The sequence below is a fragment of the Chiloscyllium plagiosum genome, chromosome 35, assembly GCF_004010195.1.
Source record: "Chiloscyllium plagiosum isolate BGI_BamShark_2017 chromosome 35, ASM401019v2, whole genome shotgun sequence".
Lineage (NCBI taxonomy): Eukaryota > Metazoa > Chordata > Chondrichthyes > Orectolobiformes > Hemiscylliidae > Chiloscyllium > Chiloscyllium plagiosum.
The window spans coordinates 36,912,320-36,926,965 of record NC_057744.1 but is presented as its reverse complement, the minus strand read 5'-3'; the positions used below and the strand labels follow the sequence as shown (position 1 = coordinate 36,926,965).

The 14,646-nt window shown below is 42.8% G+C and overlaps 1 protein-coding gene across 1 annotated transcript; it reads left to right on the top strand.

The window, feature by feature from the left end:
- The first annotated feature begins 9,158 nt into the window (after positions 1-9,158).
- On the top strand, positions 9,159-10,729 carry LOC122540531 (ATP-sensitive inward rectifier potassium channel 1-like). The gene has a single exon (XM_043676394.1). The coding sequence runs from the start codon at positions 9,175-9,177 to the stop codon at positions 10,333-10,335; it is 1,161 nt and encodes a 386-aa protein (XP_043532329.1). The 5' UTR covers positions 9,159-9,174; the 3' UTR covers positions 10,336-10,729.
- The last annotated feature ends 3,917 nt before the right edge of the window (positions 10,730-14,646 follow it).

Here is a 14,646-nt window from a genome sequence, read left to right as displayed (position 1 = left end):
ACCCTTCAGACTTTCTGCCCGAAACGTTGATTTTACTGCTCCTCGAATGCTGCCTGAACTGCTGTGCTTTTCCAGCACCACTAATCCAGACATCATCATCATGTTGCTCTACGGTCCTGAATCCTTTACATGACAGTTAATGAGCCAATATTTTTGAGAATGTGTCACATAAGCTGCTGACTTTACACAATGATCAGGAAGCCTGAATCAGAACAGTGAACACCCCATGTTATGGGCTGTATATTGACAAGTATGTAATTCTTGAAGGTCTTCCGAATTTCTTGACCACTTCTTGATGTAGAAACTCATTGGAATTTATAAAAGTTACAGAGTTGTGAGTTGCACAGAACTCCTACTGTTTATAATCAATGTGTGAGGAATTAAAAAGATGCATCAGTTATTGGAAAAATTCATTGGATACAGTCTGGAGCAGCTTAGCATCATATTGTGAGTGAAAATTATTCTCTTGGATCATTTTTGTGATATACAGAGATACACATGTGGTACCTTCCAGTCTTCAGTGCACCTATTATAGATTAGATTACATTACATTACATTACTGTGTGGAAACAGGCCTTTCGGCCCAACAAAGTCCACACCGACCCGCCGAAGCGCAACCCACCCATACCCCTACATTTACCCCTTACCTAACACTATGGGCAATTTAGCATGGCCAATTCACCTCACCTGCACATCTTTGGAATGTGGGAGGAAACTGGAGCACCTGGAGGAAACCCTGAGGCAGGAATTGAACCCGGGTCTCTAGCGCCGTGAGGCAACAGTGCTAACCACTGTGCCACCGTGCCGCCCACGATTCTTGCCTAATAAAGTGGTTAGCAGGGAGAGCCGGCAGGGAAATGATGTTCAGACCACAATCAGATTAGACACGATCATATTGAATGATGGAGGTAAAAACAATGACTGCAGATGCTGGAAACCAGAGTCTAGATTAGAATGGTGCTGGAAAAGCACACAGGTCAGGCAGCATCTGAGGAGCAGTAAAATCGAAGTTCCGGGCAAAAGCCCTTCATCAGGAATACAGGCATATTGAATGATGGAGCAAACTCAATGGGCTCCTGCTCCTATTTCTTATGTTCCAGACAGGAATAGGGTGGGCAACATGAAATGGGGAGCTGATAAGGCTAGGTATTTACTGGTAGCAAAGTTTTCCTATGGCCAGGTGTCCCACATTATCCCTTGCTGAATTGTTCTCCAAAAGCCAGCAAATGTAATACCGGGGAAGGTCTTATTGTAGTTTGGGGTTTTCACACAATCTGGTGGGTGTGACAAGTTCTGTAAAACCCTGAGAAGCTTTTTGGCTAGTAACAGTCCTGGCTGTTGTGAGATGGGTTTTGTGCATATTGACATTCTCAGTGTTCGGAATCTAATGAGTTCACTAGGGTCAGGGTTAGGACTGCTGTCAGTGTTAGGGTTAGGATCAGTGTTAGGGCTAGGGTCAGGATCAGGTTTATGGTTAGGATTAACATATGGATTAGTGTTGGGGTTATGGTTAGGGTCAGGGTTATGTTTAAGGTTAAGTTTAGGGTTAGGATTAGGGCTAGGGTTAATGATATATTTCGGGTAATGGTTAAGTTTAGGTTTCGGGTTAGAGTTAGATTTAAGGTTATGTTCATCATTAGGGTTAGGGTAAAGATTAGGTTTCAGGTTCAGCTGAACTACAGCCCAGTCCGTGGCTGCAGGTCAGTGAGGAGCCCTCTATTCCCCTAGAAGCTCCTCATTTCTAATTTAGTAGCATTCCGGGCTGTTTCAACCTCGATCTCAGCAATTTCAGCTCACGTTTAAAACAGTGGGTCAGCTGCTTGAGTTGTTCCTGATTGCCTTGTGGGGAACTTCTCAACTCTGGAAAAGGTATTGGATAACTGGACTGGAAGGCCACCTCAGCCTGTATGGACCATGTGACCACTCTTTCAGGGCAAATCCCAGCTATCAGCGCAACATCGAGGGTCGAAGGACCTGTACTGCGCTGTAATGTTCTATGTTCCTCCAGTTGTTCAATCTCCCTGACCTGAAAGGGCTCCTTAGAGACCATTGGGATGTTATTATCTTTATTTCCACCAGTTCACCAGCAAGAAGCAAATCAACAGCCTCCACCAGCAGACTGGGGTTGACCTGCACACTGTTTGGTCCCAACACAAGGTCATGCTCCAGATTTACCCAGTAAAAGTGGGATTGGCCTGTATCTCCTTTCAATCCCCCAGCATGAGCTGCACTCTTAGGTGTTAGGGCCAGGCCTTTATCCCACTGTAGAGTTTGTCCAGCCCCAGTATCCCTCAGAACCACTACAGGCTTACTGACTTCACCCTGGAAATTGTGATCACCCTGCTTTTCGATACAAGAGCTCTCAAGAATTTATTTAATCTCATCTGCACACTCAGCACTGCCTTTACAGGGAGTTACAGCTGCACGCACAACCAAATCCTGCCCTGCTATGCTTCCTGACTGACTCCCGTTATCATTTACAGAGTGTATGTGCCTGTGGTAGGTAGATTCCACTGATTTTTCCTGTACCTCTCAACAATTGGCCCAAACATTCCCTACCTTGCAGACATTCTTCTTGACCTGCCCTTTCCTCTCAGCATCACTTTTCCTGTCCTGAGGAGAGCTCCCTCTCCATGGGTGCTCAGTGATCAAAATATCTCCTCCTTGAGATCTCCTTCACAAATATACACCATGCACTGAGCACATTTTGCAATCAGTTGAAGATGCTCTATCATCCAGTAAGTGTAGTCTTCAATAAGGTGATCTTTCCAAACTTAGCAAATTTCACTCTGGAAATTGTGATCACCCTGCTTTTCGATACAAGAGCTCTCAAGAATTTATTTAACCTCATCTGCACACTCAGCACTGCCTTTACAGGGAGTTACAGCTGCACGCACATCCAAATCCTGCCCTGCTATGCTTCCTGACTGACTCCCGTTATCACTTAGAGTGTATGTGCCTGTAGATGAACCTCAGAGAAGCCTCAGAGCATGTCTGCTTAAGGAAGATCAGCCTCTTGAATTTGTTCCCAAGTTCCTTATGACATCTCAGGCTAACTACTTTAACATAGACTGGGATAGTTTGGCTCCAATTTTCATTTTGTATGCCTGCAAAGCATTATATTAACATATAAAGATAATGTTCTGATGCACATCCTTTGAAACTCACAAAATGGTGGCTCAGTGGTTAGCACTACTACCTCACAATGACTGGAACCCGAGAGGTTCAGGTACACAATTCTTTGAAATTTGCTTCACATGTAGACAGGATGGTTAAGAAGGTGTTTAGTACGCTTGCCTTCATTGCTTAGACTTTTGTGTCTAAGAGTTCAGATGCCTTGTTGAAGTTGTACATGACATTGGTGAGGCAGTTCTAGTTGCCTTGTTATAGGAAACTGGAGCGGGTTCAGAAAATATTTACCAGGATGTTGCCAGAATGGAGGGTTTGAGATATAAAAATAGACTGGAAAGGCTGGGACCTTTCTCACTGGAGCATTCGAGGGTGAGAGGCGACACGTATAGAGGTTTATCAAATTATGAGGGGCCTAGATAAGGTGAATGACAAGAGTCTTTTCCCTCAGGTGGGGGTGGGGGTGAGGGGAGGTGAGGGTTCAAAACCAGGTGGCATATTTTCAAAGTGAGAGGAGAAAGATTTAAAAGGGATGTGAGGGGCAACTTTTTTATACAGAGAGTGATTCTTGTGTAGAATGAACTACCAGAGGAAAGTTAAAAATCACACTACACCAGGTTATAATCCAACAGGTTTAGTTGGAAGCACACTAGCTTTTGGAGCATTGCTCCTTCATCAGGTGATAGTGGAGGGCTCAAAAGCGACGCTCCGAAAGCTAGTGTGCTTCCAATTAAACCTGTTGGACTATAATCTGGTACTGTGTGATTTTTAACTTTGTACACCCCAGTCCAACACCGGCATCTCCAAATGATGACTACCAGAGGAAGTAATGGATGCAGATGAAGTTACACTTAAAAGACTTTTGAATTAGTTCATGCATAGGGAAGATTTGGAGGGATATGCACCAATTTCAGGCTGGTGGGGCTAGTTCACTAAACACCCTGATCATGTGAGATAGCATGTGAGATAGCCCCCAGGCACTGTCAATATCATTCCACCCAAGACCCGCTGTTATTCTTCACCTTTAAATCTGAGCGTAAGCATTGGAAATCTCTGGAACTCTCTCTGCCAGTAGATTTGGAAGCTCCCTCTCTGAATATAACTGAGAGTGATATAGACAGGCTTTTTTTTGTCCCTCAGGGGATAGTGGATTGTGGGGTAGAGTTAAGGCAAGTACCAGGAGCTGCCTGATATATTCCTGCTTCTATTTCTTATGGTTTTATGTTCTTATATTGCTTGTCGTAATTGATGGGATATGGGTTGGTGAATTCTTCAGTCAGCAAAGTTAATATCAATACAAACACATGACTGCAGCCATTCGGGCCCTCACATTGGACCCACTATTAACATAAGATCATAGAGGATCTCATTGTGACCTCAATTCCAAACTTTCCTACATCCTCAAATACAGTCATTGACTCCCTTGTTAGACAGGAACCCACCCACTTCTGTGTTGGAGATGTTTAATGACCCTGCCTTACTGTTCTCTCACCAGAGAAGGGAGTTCCCCAGACTAACAATACTTTGTAAAAAAATGTTCTCCTCTCCATCTTAAATGGGCGACTCCTTATTTGAAATGTTACCCCCTAATCATAGAGTTATACAGCATGGACAAAGTTAAAAATCACATAATACCACGTTATAGTCCAACAGGTTTATTTGGAAGCACTAGCTTTTGGGGCACTGCCTCTTCATCAGGGGTGAAACAAGACCCTATGGCCCAACTCAACCATGACAGCCAGGTTTGAACTACATGTATCTTTCCAAATGTCCTTTAAATGTTAGAATTGTACCTGCCTCTACACTACCTCTCATGGTTTGATCCATATACGTACCATCCTCTAAGTGAAAAACTTGTCCCTCAGGTCCCTTTCAAATCTTTCCCCTCTCAACATAAACCTATGCCCTCTAGTTTTGGACTCCCCTGCTCTGGGGAAAAGCCCTTGGCTATTTACCTTATCTATGCTCCTCATGATTTTACAGATCTCTATGAGGTCGCTCCTCAGCCTTCGACAGTCCAGGGATAAAAGTCCCAATCTATCCAGCCTCTCTTTTTAACTCAAACCCTTCAGTCTCAGTAGAATACTTGCAAATCTTTTCCGCACCCTTTTCAGTTCCTATTGTCTTCCACAAACAATAACATTCTTTCAGTATCTACCCTGTTAATTCCCCTCAGAAGTTTCAATAAGATCACCCGATAGTCTTCTAAATTTCTGGGGCACAGGCCCAGCCTCTCTAACGTTTGCTCCTAAGATCTGGAAAGGTCCCATTGGATTACAACTCCACAAATGGAACTTGTTTATTCAAGAAAGGAGGGAACCAGAAAGGCAAAAATCTACAGACTGGTTAGCCTAACATCAGTCATAGGGAATTCACTGGTATTCATTATCATGGAAGTTGTCGTGGAGCACATAAACTAATTCACTGCAACCAGGCAGTGTCAACATGGTTTTGTGAAAGAAAAGTTGTACTTGACTAATTTAATTTGAGTTATTTAAGCAAGCAGCAGTGCATCCATTCACTTGTAACTAATCATATCCTGATCCATGACTGTTGACATGATAAACTGTAAATTTATGTTGACAATACCAATCCCAGCTACCATAACATCAAATAAAAGCAAATGCTGGAAATCCAAAATCAAAAAGAAAGTGCTGGAGAAACATAGAAAATAGGAGCAACAGTAGGCTGTTGGCCTTGTCTTATCATTCAATATGATTACGTCTGGTCATCCAACTCAGTCCCTTGTTGCTGCTTTCTCCCCATACCCTTTGATCCCTTTAACCCTAAGAACTATATTCAACTCCTTAAAAGAATTCAATGTTTTAGCGTAAATCACTTTCTGTGGCAGAGAAGTTCACACGCTCACCACACTCTGGGTGAAGAAATGTCTGGTTATCTCAGTCAGGTCTGGCAGCAAGTGTGGAGAGAGTTCATGATTCGAGCCCAGTGTGACTCTCCCTTAGAACTCTAGCACTTTCTGTTTTCAGACCATGACATTAGATGGACTGAACAGTCAAATATGGCCAAGTCTGAACAGGAAGGAATAAGCACAAGTTAAGTAAAATGGCGCCACTGATGCAAAAAGCTACAGCAATGAATGCAAGCATCAATGCAAGAGGGTTCACTTCCTAGCAAAACTTCTCACAATAGTTAAAGGAAGACCTGTTCCTTCCTAAAGTTCGTTAAGTCTTGATTGCTGCCAGCAATCAGCCAAACTCCTGAAACGCGGGGAGATAGATTTTATTACACAAGCTTATCAAGAGGTGTTGAGCAAAGAAGGAAAGAAAGGAGTTGAGGGATTGAATCACTAGATTTACTGGTTTAGTGCAGCACACTCAAGGATAAAATAGACTATTCCTGATCCCATGTTCAAACTCAAGGCTTCCAATTTTTCTCCTCCACCCCAGTCCCAAATCTAAACTACTTAACCCTAAACCCCAGTTAAGTTGTAATTTCTGTCTCCTCTTTATAAATTTGAATTGATATTCTCGTGTGTTTAACTCTGACTCTGATGATTTAATTTATAGGGTACTGTTCCTGCTCCAGGGTGCAGTTTTACTTGTGAGGTTATAAACAGCATGGATACTTAGGACTGGTTTCATGACTCTCAATCCCATTGATGATGCCTCATAAAATTACCCAGTAAAAACAGGCAACATATTAGATTAGATTCCCTACAGTATGCAAACAGGCCCTTCGGCCCAACAAGTCCACACCGACCCTCCAAAGAGCAACCCACCCAGACCCACTCCCCCACCCTACATTTGCGAATGCACCTAACACTATGGGCAATTTAGCATGGCCAATTTACCTGACCTGCATATCTTTGGATTGTGGGAGGAAACTGGAGCACCCGGAGGAAACCCACGCAGACACGGGGGGAATATGCAAACTCCACACAGACAGTCACCCAAGGTGGGAATTGAACCCAGGTGCTATGAGGCTGCAGTGCTAACCACTGAGCCACTGTGCCACCCCGGTAAACGCTTTGTTTTCAAAACTGAGGTAACCTATTTGACTCTCCTTTTTGTATTCCCATCACTTTGTACCAATCGCTCTCAAAACTGAGGATATCTTTTTCAGCTGTAGAGATAATGAAAATATTTTTGGAGAATCTAATTATTCAGTCCCTGTTGTCCACTGTGGAAGCATGGCCAGGTGGATCTCATTGACTATGAGATCTTTGATTGGGGTTGTTAACCTGAGCCAATCAGGGAGCCCTGGCTGACAAATATAAACAGGAGATTCAGAAGATTTCCTCAGTCTAGACATTGACTCTGAGCTGGCTGATCACAGCCTGTGCACTGTGCATGTGTAAATAAAGGGCAACTTGGTGATCGATATCAGTCTCTGTGCAGTTATTTTGTCCAATCAGATTAACACTCAGTTGAATTTTTACCTTACACTATGTGAAATGTTCCCTTTACCAAGCCTCCTTTGACACAATCTTCCAAACTAATAACCCCCATTAGCTAGAACAGCAAAACCAGTGCCTACACCCTCCTCTCCAAGTCACGCACCATCCTTGCTGTTTAAATTGATTGCAATTTCTTCAGTCTCCCAGGTTCAGAGTCCTGGAACTTCTTCCCTGACTGTGAGTACATCTGCATTAGACAGACTGCAGTGGTTCCAGCATGCAACTATTTGTACCCATGACAAGGGCAATTATGGATGGGCAATAAGAACTGACCTTACCAGCAAAATCCACAATTCATGAATTAATTTTAGAAAAAACCTCCTCTTTATTTCTTTTTTCAACATTAGGCTTGTCCTCCTATATCTAGGATCACCAATATGAGTCAGATCTGTGGTTTAAGTAACATGTGCCTAACTCAAAGCTAGAGTTTGTGCAATTGGCCTTCCATTAGAACTACAACTATCACTGTTGTCCTTGTCTCAGGCTGGGCCTGAATATCTCAATGATCTGTTCTTTCTAAACCTCCCATCCTTGGAGACGAGACGAGCTCTCTGACGATTGTGCTCTGTTAGGTTTCGAGTCAATCTCCTGCGGAGGTATTTGAACATTCCGCAGAATTGTACCCGGTGTGGTCTATATCGGGGAGACAGGACACCTTCTTGCAGACTGTTTCAGAGAACATCTCTGGGATACCCCCACCCATCAACACTTTAACTCCCCCTCCCACTCTTTCAAGGACATGCAGGTCCTGGGCCTCCTCCACCACCAAACCATTACCACCTGACACCTGGAGGAAGAACGCCTCATTTTCTGCCTTGGGACCCTGCAACCACATGGGAAAAATGGGGATTTCCACAGCTTCTTCATTTCTCCTCCTTCCACATTATCCCAGTCCAAGCCTACAATTCGGCACCACCTTCCAGACCTGTCCATCACTCTCCCCTCTGACCTATCACCTTCTCCCTCACCTTCATCCTCCAACGCTTTCTCAGCTACCTTCCTCCCAACTCCATCCCCTCCCATTTATCTCTCAGCCCCAGCCCACAAGCCCCTGATGAAGGGCTTATGCCCGAAACGTTGATTCTCCTGCTCCTTGGATATTGCTTGGCGTACTCTGCTTTCCCAGCAACACACTCTTGACTCTAAACTTGTTGTGTCCCATTTATCCTTTAATGACCCTTTATCTAGTGAACAAATAACTGTGGGGCTCTCAATTGGAAAAACCAAATGAAGGCCAATTTAATTCTACAGCTCTTCTGTGAGTCAAGCTCCTGAACGCTTTATTTAACCTTCACACTTAGCTTGAAAGATGCCCAATGACCAAGCAAAATTTCTCTCTTTTATCATCATGATTTGTCAGGTTAGTGCTAACTAGTAGTTGAAATTTAACAGATGTTTATCTGCTTTGTGGCAATATGCAATCTTGTTATTTTCTTAAACACTTACGGATATTTCCTGTGGACTACTCAATTAACCGTATATCCAGGTTGAAGCCTTTGAAAGAAATTATGGTGTTTGCTTTAATTTCAGAAAACGTGATAAAACCAAGTTTCCTCTTCAGTTTTGTGATTGGAATGTGTTGGGAGGGTCCTCAGAGCTTGCTGGAGGATAAATAATGGAGTTTAATGTATTCTTTGGCATTGTCTTCACAGATTAACAGGTATTTTTTCTGCGGAATGTTCAAATACCTCCGCAGGAGATTGACTCGAAACCTAACAGAGCACAATCGTCAGAGAGCTCGTCTCGTCTCCAAGGATGGGAGGTGTAACATCGAATTCGGAAACGTCAAGGAGCATTCACGGATTGGCTTCCTTGTGGATATTTGGACAACTGTCCTTGACCTCAAATGGAGATATCAGATGACCATCTTTATTTCAGCTTTCCTCGGAAGTTGGTTTCTCTTTGGTTTGTTGTGGTACGCAGTTGCTTACATGCATAAGGACCTTCCTGAATTTTCACCCACTGATACCCATATGCCTTGTGTTCAGAATCTTAATGGGCTGACATCTGCCTTTCTCTTCTCACTGGAGACTCAGGTCACGATTGGTTATGGGTTCAGATGTGTGACGGAACAGTGTGGTGAAGCCATCTTCCTCTTGGTGACTCAATCCATCCTTGGTGTCATCATTAATTCCTTCATGTGCGGTGCCATCCTGGCCAAGATCTCTCGACCAAAGAAACATGCCAAAACCATCACCTTCAGTAAAACCGCTGTCATCAGCAAACGTGGGGGAAAACTGTGTCTCCTGATCCGAGTAGCCAACCTCAGGAAAAGTCTTCTGATTAGCAGCCACATTTATGGAAAGCTTTTGAAAACCACAGTGACTCTAGAGGGTGAGACCATTATCATGGATCAAGTCAACATTGATTTTATTGTTGATGCAGGGAATGAGAATCTATTTTTCATATCTCCTCTCACTATCTATCACATTATTGACAAGACCAGTCCCTTCTATGAGATGTCAGCCGAGACCATCAAGCAGCAAGATTTTGAGTTGGTAGTGTTCCTGGATGGCACCATAGAGGCCACCAGCGCCACCTGCCAGGTGAGAACATCTTACATCCCAGACGAAGTCTTCTGGGGCTATAGATTTGCCCCCATTGTCTCCAAATCAAAAGAAGGGAAGTACAGAGTTGATTTCTCCAACTTTGGTAAGACTGTTCAGGTCGATACTCCACACTGTGCCCATTGTCTGCAGGCAGAGAGGGAGGCCAAACGCAATGAGAAGAAAGCATACGATAACCCTGTATTCCAACTCAATGAAGTCAATGAAACTAAAATGTAAACATTAATTTCACATCTCAGTTAATGTGTATTTGGTACTTATATCTCCAAGCTTCTAGTAAAATGAAATATGTCATTTTTATGATGGACATTCACTCATAACAGGAGGAAGCTTTAGATAACACCAAGCCAGGATTGTGGTAGGATGAACAGTCTCAGTCCAGTTGTGACATAGGGAGGGTCCTTCTCACTCCAGGTGTGACACATAGAATGATAGTTTCACTCCAGGTTTAACACACAGGGACAGTCTCAGTCCAGATGTGACACACACAGGGACAGTCTCAGTCTAAGTGTGACACCCACAAGAACAGACTCAGTCCAGGTGTGACACACACAGGAATAGTCTCAATCCAGGTGTGACATGCACAGGAACAGACTCAGTCCAGGTGTGACACACACAGAGACAGACTCAGTCCAGGTGTGACACACACAGGGACAGTCTCAGTCTAGGTGTGACACACACAGAGACAGACTCAGTCCAGGTGTGACACACACACAGAGACAGTCTCAGTCCAGGTGTGACACACACAGAGACAGACTCAGTCCAGGTGTGACAGACACAGGGACAGTCTCAGTCCAGGTGTGACACACACAGAGACAGTCTCAGTCCAGGTGTGACACACACAGGGACAGTCTCAGTCCAGGAGTGACACATGCAAAGACAGACTCAGTTCACGTGTGACACACACAGAGACAGTCTCAGTCCAGGTGTGACACGCACAGAGACAGACTCAGTCCAGGTGTGACACACACAGCGACAGTCTCAGTCCAGGTGTGACATGCACAGGGACAGTCTCAGTCCAGGTGTGACACACACGGAGACAGTCTCAGTCCAGGTATGACACGCACAGAGACAGACTCAATCCAGGTGTGACATGCACAGGGACAGTCTCAGTCCAGGTGTGACACACACGGAGACAGTCTCAGTCCAGGTATGACACGCACAGAGACAGACTCAGTCCAGGTGTGACACACACAGAGACAGTCTCAGTCCAGGTGTGACATGCACAGGGACAGTCTCAGTCCAGGTATGACACGCACAGAGACAGACTCAATCCAGGTGTGACATGCACAGGGACAGTCTCAGTCCAGGTGTGACATGCACAGGGACAGTCTCAATCCAGGTGTGACACACACAGGGACAGTCTCAGTCCAGGTGTGAAACAGGAAGGGACAGTGTTCTGGACCAGACCAGACCCTTTCAAAATATATTAATAAGGAAACTTAGACCTTAATTTTTTCTTATTTTGAAGGTAAATATCAGGTGCTGTATTCCACATGCAATATGATTGGTTAAACTACTCGACATTAAGCAAAACACAACTTTTTCAAACACTATTGTTAAAATACAACAAAAGAAAGAAGAATTTAGAATAATTTAACTCTACTGGAAAACTTAATAAAGTAAGAGATACAGAAACTGTTACAAATTAATTATTCCAATATAGTAATATCCCATTATCACACTATTGACAAGAAGGCAAATTCAGAAAACTAATTTTATTCCACATGCAATCCAGCAACATAGGAAGAGAATTCCCAGCTTTTGCCTGTATTTGAGAGAGGGAATAAAAAGATTCAATTTCTTCAAGACCCAACAGCAACTGCTGAAATCTAACTAAAAATCCTTGATCTGCGAGTGCTTAACCGCGCTCACTCAGGCTGCTTCTATTGTTACAACTTTAAAATCAAGGCATCACAAGTTTATCTTCTCAGAGTCTGTTTGTCACCTGTCACCAATCTCTTTCGAAAAGAAACCAGGAAAGACACAAGACTTAAAGTCATAACATTGTCATAACTTCCCCCCAAACAAAATGAACCAACAGCATATAAAAACAGCTTCATTTTTAAAAACCCTTAGTCTTACTCCATTAGGACACTACAGAACATATATATTAAATTGACTCTAAGTGTGCAAACCTTTATTATAAGTCTATTTCAGTCTATTATTTTCCTGCAACTGAACACCTCTGCCTTACTTCATCCAAGTTGAGACAGTGCATTGGTCATTACCTTTTCTTTCCTGCAACTTGTAAAATTTTCAAATTGAATGGCTGCAATAATAAGCTCTATCTAAACAGTCTGGAATTTTTGTCCTTTAATTTCTGCAAAAACTTTAAGAGGTTATGACTAGTATATACATTCATCTCAGAAACAATATAAATCCTGAAATGTAACACCGACACCAAGCTCAATGTTTCCTTCTTAATTGTGGAATATTTCTGTTAAGATTATTCAATTTTATGGAAGAATACCCAACAGGTATTTCTATCTTCTCATCGTCTTCTTGCAAGAGTACAGCACCGACACCCACATCATTCATATCGATAGTCATCTTGAATGTCTTTGTGTAATTAGGTGGGGCTAACACTGGGACAGCTTTCAGCCTGTCAAATACCTTCTGACATTCCTCCATCCTCTGAAATTTTTTGCACTTCTTCAGTAAGTCAATCAGTGGACCAACCACACTGCTAAAATTCCATCATGAACCTCTGATAAAAAGTACTCAATCCCAGGAATCATAGTACTGCCCTCTTTGTTGATGACGCGGCAAACTCTCCAATAATCTTTGTTTTCATACTCCGTAGGGCCATCTGTCCATGACCAAAGACACGGCCCAGGAATGTGACTTGAGCTTTTGCGAACTGACTCCTAGCCAGGTTTATCATCAAGCCTGCCTCCCGAATTTGATCGAACAATTCCGATAGATGCTGTAAATGTTCCTTCCATGTTTGACTAAAATCACCCGGTTGTTGATGTACATCTTACAAGTAGTTAATCCAGAAATAACTTTATTGATCAGTTTTTGAAATGTGGCTGGTGCATTTTTTATACCAAATGGCATGACTTTAAAATGGTCCAGTCCATTTGGTGTCATGAAAGCTGGAATTTCCCTTGCTCTTTTGGATAAAGGTACCTGCCCAGTATCCTCTGAGTAAGTCCAACTTTGAAATTTAAGTTGCTTGCCCCATCTTCTCAATACAGTCTTCCAAACATGGAATAGGATATTATTTAGATTTTGTCATTGCACTGACTTTACAATAGGCCACACACAATCATTGGGTACCATCAGGTTTTAGCACCATTACTGTGGGTGAGCTCAGTCACTGCAACTCACTTCAATTAAGTTGTCTTTGAGATTGCGTTCAAGCTCTGTTTTCATCTGGAAGGTAGCTCAATAATTTATCCCAACTTTTGAGAGCTTCCTCATTGTCCAATTTAATTTGAGAAATGTCCAATTCAGAATCATCTGAACTTGATTCTTCTCTCTATGTTGTAAGAAATAACACTTTTGCTTTCTTTCCTATCAAAACACTCTTTGAGCAGTGTCACATGAAACACTCCGTGAGATTTCCTTTTTATCAAATAATTTACCTCACTCAGTTTCCTTTTGGTTTGTAAGGTCGACTAAATCTTGCTTTTAAGGTTCACCTACCACTGGAAGTAACATTAGCACCTAATTTCCACTAACAAAATTACAAATTTTTGATTTCTTGTCTACTTCCTGTTTCATCACATGCTGTGCTAATTTTAAACACTGTCGAGCCAACTCACCTGCTCAATTTAATTTTTCCCTAAAGATTTGACAATTAGAATCCAAACGTGTGGTCCCTGAACTCTGACTCACCAATCTTTCTTCAGTGGTCATCTCACCTCATGCCCTAAAGCTAATCCAAGCAGACTGTATTTGGTATGTTCATTTGATGCACCTTTAATTGCTAAACATACAAGTGGAATTCCTTTATCCTCATCTCTGGATGGCCTTGACTATCAGCCCTCAGCATGGTCTTTATAGTTTGATGCTACCATGCTAATGCTCACTGTGATTCTGGATGGTACACAATGGATTTGGTTTGTTTGATTCCTAAATGGTTACAGCAGGTGCTGTGATTTAGAATTTTCAGAAAGAACAGAGAAAATGGTAAATGAGGGGTGTAGTGTGGCATTGTTAGTCAAGGATAGAATTACGGTGGCAGAAAGGATGTTTGAGGACTCGTCTACTGAGGTAGTATGGGCTGAGATTAGAAACAGGAAAGGAGAGGTTACCCCCTGTTGGGAAATTTCTATAGGTCTCCAAATAGTTTTACAGATGTAGAAGATAGGATAGCAAAGATGATTCTCGATAGGAGCAAGAGTGACAGGGTAGCTGTTATGAGGGTTTTAACTTTCCAAATATTGACTGGGAATACTTTAGTTCAAGTACTTTAGATGGGTCAGTTTTTGTCCAGTGTGTGCAGGAGGGTTTCCTGACACAGTATGTAGACAGCCCAACAAGGGGCGATGCCACTTTAGATTTGGTACTGGGTAATGA